The sequence below is a fragment of the Propithecus coquereli genome, unplaced genomic scaffold, assembly GCF_000956105.1.
Source record: "Propithecus coquereli isolate 6110/MARCELLA unplaced genomic scaffold, Pcoq_1.0 Scaffold265, whole genome shotgun sequence".
Classification (NCBI taxonomy): Eukaryota; Metazoa; Chordata; class Mammalia; order Primates; family Indriidae; genus Propithecus; species Propithecus coquereli.
The window spans coordinates 3,711,273-3,719,014 of NW_012148230.1; the positions used below are offsets into that span (position 1 = coordinate 3,711,273).

The window sequence follows — 7,742 nt, forward strand, 5'->3', positions numbered from 1 at the left end:
TAATAAAAATATAATATCTTAAAATGTTAATTTATAAGTCAGTCTAAATTATGTCACAATTTTTAATTAAATAGCTGAGATGGAATTTATGAGGAGGAAGGTATTATGTTGTTACTCCATTTAAATAGTAGTGGCACATACTGATGCCCTACTATTAATCCTATTAACTACTATTCAGAAAATATGTATACGGTTGCACGAAATTAGTATTTTTGCATTCACTACTCCCCCAGCTAAACTCAGCTTCAGCAATGCTTTCTGAATTGACAAGTGCGATGATTAAATCACAGAAATCTTATCTGATGCATTGTGCAAAAGGATATACCCACCATATCAGATTACCCACCATATCAGAATCTATGTTCTCATATCTTTCCTCATTTTCAACGGGGCCAAAGATTGATTCAGAAGGCAGTTCTCTTTTACATATAATTTCCGAGGTTTTCAGAATGAATTGCACATTCGAAAAGATGTTTGGGTACTTGTAATAAGATTCTTCAGATAGAGAAAGTGCTATTGTAAGAAAAACCATTTGAGAGAAATATTTCATTGATATTTTGTGTTGTGTTTCATTTGTCTTTTAGTTATTAAACTATAATTAAATTAATACTTAGATGGTGAAACTGCTGTACAATTCCCCATCTAGTCAAGATTTATAATGTTATGTGTGCCCCCTGGTGGTACAACATAAAACTACAAGGTAAATAATTTGTACTTAAGAGTTGATGTAATTCAGAACAGCAACTGCGCAATGGTTGAATACCCAATATAGTTACTGCTCAGCAATGCTTGGAAGCTTCCAGATGAAAATAAATCAAGTTATAATAGACATTCTATTCATAATAGATACTTAGAAATTGTAATCCTACAAACAAATCAATGTCATAGATTCTAACCCAACATTCTCCAGTTTTATTTCTTTTCAAGATGTTTTTATTGATTTTTCAAAGTATATATTTTAAATATAGGCAAAAATTATGCCATTTAACATAAGACTATGTGATATTTAACATAATAATCTTAATCTTTGTGCTTCAGTCCATTTACACAGTAGAAAAATTAGTAATGAGAATTCTTCTACTGGACAGCTATGTGGATAGGTAGCAGCTGCTAACAGCCTCAGGTAGAAAACAGCCAGTTGCTGAAGATAGAAATGTAATCTAAGGCTCTACTTAACAGTGTTTGATAAGAAGGCAGAAGCTGGGGATTTTATTCTTATATGAAAGATGTTAGTTTTCTTGGAATATGTCCATAATAATAAGTTAATATGAGAAGTTGAGGTTTTATTTGCATAATTTTCCAAAATTTATTTGCCACCATCATCTGAATATATTAATATGATAAATCACTATGCTGAATATTGTGTGCATTAAGAAGAGGATTTATAATTTAATGAAGAAATCAAAATAAATGATATGGTAGACAAGAATTCCTATTCCATCAGTCTGTAGCTTCCTCTTGGTTCCATACCCCCTCGGGACTTACAGTAGTGGTGCAAATTGATCAGTCTCCACAGCACTTCTGCTATTATATTTTATTCCCTCCACCATGACTTTTTCCATCAACTATTATTTCCTTTTTTAAAAATCTTGAGTCTCCTTTCCTTATCCTACAACATACTAATCTTCTCTTCTTTTGACCTTGTTTTTTCATGAAAACTATTCACATATTTATATGTCAGCATAAAAATTTATAGCCAAGTTCATTTGAACTAGTTCATGATCTTTTTCTTGTGCTTAAATTTTCCTTCACTGTGTACTTACCTCCAATCTGAATTTTACTTCCACCTCTCCACTGGGGATACTCTTTAGATCAACAATAACTTTCTGATTGCAGAAACCCATCACCATTTTTTATACCTCCTACAGTTTAATACTTCTATGGGTCTTGATGGTGCTGATCTTGAACCTCCTTCCTTGGATGTCATCACTCCATCCTAGTTCCCTTACTTATCTTTTACTGGGCTCTGTTATACCAATAATCCATTAAATGTTTGTATTGTTAGAATTAGTTTTACCTCACCCCACCCTTCACCCTCAGATTATCTTAGCCGCATTAACATGGATGACTGTCAAATCTATATCCCAGGTAGGCTTCATTTATTTCCCTAGTTCCAAACCTACGTTTTCAACTGCTTGCTGGGTACCTGAGTGACCTTAAAATTTAATATGTCCAATATTTCTCCAAAATTTTGCCACTTCAGAACATCATTATCTTTTTAAAAAAATTTTAATTTAAAGAGGTTTATGCTGAGCCGAATATGTGTGACCATGGCCCGGTGAGCCCAAGAAGCCTTGAGCAAGTGGTCTGCAGAACATCATTATCTTGACCCTATTACTCAATATGCAAAACTTCAGCTTCCTCTTGAATTACTCACTTTCTTTCACATATAGCTTAGAAACTGATCACCAATTCCAATACCTTACTAAAATATGAAGTTAACTTTCTGGAAATCCAGTGAGGTAGATACCGTTACAGATAAGGAAAGTGAGTCACAAACAAGCTCATATACTGGGTTAAGGAGGAAAGTAAAAAGGTGAATGTGGAATGGGAGTTACCAGAGGCTGGAGCAGGAAGTGGAGGGGCGAGTGGAGGGGGCGGTGGGGAGATGTTAGTCAAAGGGTGCAAAGTTTCAGTTAGACAGAAGGAATAAGTTCTGGTAATTTATCGAACAGCATGATGACTATAGTTAATAATAATGTACGCTTCAAAATTGCTAGTTGATTTTAAATTTTCTCATTGCAAATAAATGATAAGTATATGGAGCAAAAAAAGCTAAACAAATGCAATCTGGCCCAGAAACAATGCTCTTCAACACTGCACCTATTATCTTTCATGAAATACAGTTTATGCTTTTTATAGTGGCAGTCTGAGCTACTCAAAATATAACATAAAACATTTATAAGTATAAAAAATAAAAGATACTCTACCGTATAAATATGGTTGAAGTCTAAGTAAATGTTGTTTAAAACTTTCTAAGTGACCATGCAGGAAAAATATAAAAAGTCGTAAGAAAACCAAATAGCCAATCTGTCAAAAGAGAAGAGAAAAAACCATTTTTGTGTTGCGTCAATAAATGTTTAAGAACCATAAAAAAATAAAACATTTTATTATTACATTTACTTTTGATAAAACAATTTCAAGCTCACTTGATATTATGTGTTTTTGAAATAACTTTAAAACACTTATATCAAGATTGAAATGCTGGTTCAGCCAAAAAACTTTTTATAAATCATCCCTACATTACATGTAATGACCAATACTGAATGCTATTTTGTTCTATGCCCTTTAGAACAATATTCTTCAAATTGCAAGTCATGCCCCTTAAGTGAGTCATGAAATCAATTGAGAGATTTTTAAATAAAATAAAAGCGAAGAGAAAACATTATAGTACATTGCACAATTCCTCGTTTCAGTATAAAAATGATTATATATTATGTGCTTGCTCGATTGAAATGCAAAGGATATTTCTTCCTATGGGTCTCAGTCAAAACAGTCTGAAAAACATTTCATTAGGTAGTGTTGAGAACTACTCTGCTTGTGCATATTAATAGTATGCTGTACTAAGCTTCTTATTCCTGCGTGAAGAAAAAAATAACCCTCGCAATGTCATTATTAAATAACCATTGTCAAATATTACTTCTGTGAAGTTTAAATCACATGCATAGCTAAAAATAGTTTTACATAGACTACATAAAATGGAAGGTCTGCAAAAACATATGATTTGCAAGATTTTACAGAAAATTAGAAAAAACACAGCAACTATAGAAATAAATGAAATACAAGTTGCCTAAGTTGCTAAATCATGGAGAAGAACGAAATGATAATAATAGCTGTCACTATCAAGTGTGTGTGTGTATGCGTGTGTGTATGTCTCCAAATCCTCTTAATAGCAATGCAGGATATTATTAGATACACTTATAGAAATAAAATAAAACAAAAACATGAATCTAACCAAGTCTCAGTGCTTCACCCATGACTATTAAGTGAGTAAGTGGCATTACTGGACTTTGAACCAAGGGGAGTGTGTATTGCTACCAAAAGCCGTGAACTTTCTACTATGGCAGGGATTGCCAAATATTTATTTATTTTTTTTATCACAAACCTCTATCATTAAAAATAACTTGTGAGAATGTATCATCAATATTTGTAAATGCATTCATAAATTATAAACATGCAACATTTATAGACTTATAAAATAATTTTTTTTTTTTTTAATGAAAGGCATAGTGAGGAGGGGGGTTCAATTTCCTTTTTTTTTTCTTTTCAGACAGAGTCTCACTCTGTCGCCCTGGGTAGAGTGCAATGGTGTCCTCATATCTCACCTCAGCCTCAAACTCCTGGGCTCCAGCGACCCTCCCGTGCCTCCTCTGCCTCTGGAGTGCCAGGATTATAGGCATGAGCCACGACGCCCGGCCTAAAAATAAAATGTTTATAGGGCATGCCCAAGAGGTCTCTTCGTATTTATCACTTTGTTGTAGTACTGTGCTTCTCTAAGAGATTGCAGTTAAATGAGCAGCAAGTGATGTTAACAGATCATTTAAGACTATTGCAGGCCGGATGCGGTGGCTCACGCCTGTAATCCTGGCCAAGGTGGGAGAACACTGGAGCTCAGGAGTTAGAGACCAGCCTGAGCAAGAGCTAGACACCCGTCTCTACTAAAAATAGAAAAATAAGCTGGACGTCGTGGCGTGTACCTGTAGTCCCAGCTACTCCAGGGGAGGCTGAGGCAGGGGGCTTACTTGAGCCCAGGACTTTGAGGTTTCAGTGATTATACCTCTGCACTCTGGGCTGGGGGACAGAGCCAGACTGTGTCTCAAAAAAAAAGAAAACAAAAGCAATATTCTAGATGACAATATTAAAAGCAACAGCTACCATAGCTATAGACAATGAATCAATAGCTAGTCAGAAGAGGGATAATTTAAGATTTTTCAAGGGATTACAGATATTGAAATGAATAAAATTAATATTCAAAAATTTAATAAGGGACAAAATAGAAAATACATGTGAAGCATGTCAGTCTGAATAATTTCTGCATTTATACTCCAGTTTGGTCATGAATTTCACCTCACCCAGAGGCTATCCCTAGTTACAGCTATGCTTGAAAAATGGTTTTAAAAGCTTTCATCTGTAATATTCTGAAGGCCAGATTTTTATTCAAAAATCTACCTTTCCATATTGCTAAGGAATTCTGAGACTTGCTGTGCATAATTCTTCCTGTGTCATTTGTGTACATATTCTCTCTGTAGCTTGACAACTCAGTCTTTGCCTCCTACACTGAATTTCTGCTTGTCAGTTCATCTTTCTCTGCTCTCCCATCTTCCCTTCCTTTTCCCTTTTTTCTCCTTCTATTTCCATCTCTTTTCTCTTCATTTTTCTGACTCCTTTAACCAAGTGTGAAATAGAAATGCTGGATAATATTTATCATGTGTTGTATTTTAATAGTTGGTTATATGTTTCATGATCTTCCACAGAAGCTTGAAGAGTACTCTTTGTATTTCTATCTAACATATATTAAACTGGTGTTGTTTATATGTTATTCTCTATACTTCTGCAATAAGACTTCAATAGTTAAGAATATTCCACACTCAGAGGTAGACATAAAGGAAAGAATGTACACAAAATGTGAAAGGAAATAATATTAGGGAATCATATATTTCAGGCTCTATCTAACCCTGAGCCACTTTATCAAAGGAGGAATAAAACTATGCATATGGAGATGGGTGATGCCTCTACTGTAATACTCTTCAATAAATCATCCTTTCAAAAAGAAAAGAGCAGAAAGGAGGTTTCCAATGGCCTTTCAGATACATAATGAAAACTCTACAAAGGCAAGAGGACAACTGAAATGGTTTCTTGCCTGGAATCAAAGGTACTTATAGATATAGGGCATGCTTATTTACACTAGCTAGTATATATTAGCTAGAGCAATAAAGAGTAAGCTTTAAAATTAGTAAATCTGAGAACAGGGTAGCTGTGTAGCATCATGGCTGAGAGTCCACTGCCTGGGTTTCAAAACCGTTTCTGCTGAGACCGTGGGGAAGTCACTTAAACTCTCCATGCCACAGTTTCCTCATCTGTGAAATGGTGGGTAATAATGGCACATACCTATTAGGATTGCTGTAACAATTAAGTAAGTTAATATCTATAATATATTTAAGGCATTTATCATTGTGTAAGGCAAATAGTTAAGTGCTGTTTAAGAATTTGTAGCTATTATAAGAAACTGCACAAATAGTCTAACCTCGCAGATAAGATATAGGAACCTTTTAACAATAAAATGATATGGTATGTGTAAAGTATAAGAAATATATTCAGTGGATAAAACTATATTTTATAGCTATTTTTCTTGGTATCAGAAATACAAAAGGCAAGAAAGGGCAAAAGGTCACTGAAAGCAATGAGAAGAAAATGAAATAAAAGCCAGACTTGCCCATGTTTTTCCACTTCAATTTTTTTACTTCATTTTTTCCATTCAAAATATATTTATATTTTTATTTTATATTTATATTTTTATATTTACCTATATATTGATATATATTCCATTATAAATGTAAATATAGTGTCAGAAGAATAGAAAAACAAACACCACATGTACTCACCATTAAATTGGAACTAATCGATCAACACATATGTGCACATATGGAAACATTCATAGGAAATCAAGCAGGTGGAAGGGGGGAGGAGGGAGGGGGATGGGTAAACTCACACCTAACAGGTACAATGCACACTATCTGGGGTATGGGCACACTTACAACTTTGACTCAAATGGTACAAAAGCAATTTATATAACCAAAACATTTGTATCCCCCATAATATTCTGAAAATTAAAAAAAAAGTAAATATATATTCATAGTGGACAGTTTGGGAAATACAGAAAAAAGAAAAAAATCATAATCTCACTATCCCAAGATAGCTATTGGTAACATCTTTCCTTCAATCCTTCTTCTATGCAAAGCCTCAGTTCTTTTCATGGTCAGTTTCTATTATGTGCTCTCTGTTTTTCCTCTTACCTGGTCTCCATAAGTCTTTTACTCCCAAATGTGTCAGAGAGCATATCAACGCTAGATTTATAAGGACTTAAATATGGTTATCTCCCCAAAATGTTCTACTTATGGACTGGTTCATGAATATTCTCTCATGATTTACTTCAAACAGTTCATAATCAAAATTGAATAAGAAAAAATATATGCTTGCATAATCTGTTTTACTTGTTTCATATATATTTAACACAAGCATCTTAAAGAAACACTTTCGCCTTTCTTTTCTTTCTTTGCAATAAAACCATTAGTGAAGCTAAATTTATTAGACTAATAACGTATTTTGCAGCAGTCAACCATGATCATCACAGAGAGCAGAGTCGTGTGACTTCCAGGACCTTATAAAATATGAGCTACACAGAGATTGTTTCCCAGCTTATAGCTCTAAAATGACATAGAATATTGGAAGAACAACTCATCTTCACAAGTGAGGCAATCATTTAAGGTTATCTCTCAGCATTTTTAAATAGTAAAGGAAGTGTCATTAAAATAATCCTTAAAATGGGGAAGAGAAAATCTATATACTCAGAAAAATAGTAAGTATAAGTGTGTTGAATTTTAACTAAATATTATTTTCTTACATAGTTTGTGAAATTATATTTTCTCAAAATATCTTCATTTGGGCCGGGCGCGGTGGCTCACGCCTGTAATCCTAGCTCTCTGGGAGGCCGAGGCGGGCGGATTGTTTGAGCTCAGAGTTCG

The 7,742-nt window shown here is 34.1% G+C and overlaps 1 protein-coding gene across 1 annotated transcript in view; it reads right to left on the reverse strand.

Annotated features, from left to right (window-relative positions):
• TMEM232 (transmembrane protein 232) overlaps positions 1–7,742 on the reverse strand; it is a 255,297-nt gene that overhangs the window by 233,886 nt on the left and 13,669 nt on the right. The window contains exons 6-7 of the mRNA XM_012647368.1: positions 2,931–3,030; positions 330–513 (exon numbers count right to left, since the gene is read on the reverse strand). Of these exons, the coding sequence (XP_012502822.1) occupies positions 330–513; positions 2,931–3,030 (284 nt within the window). The remainder of the gene's footprint in view (positions 1–329; positions 514–2,930; positions 3,031–7,742) is intronic.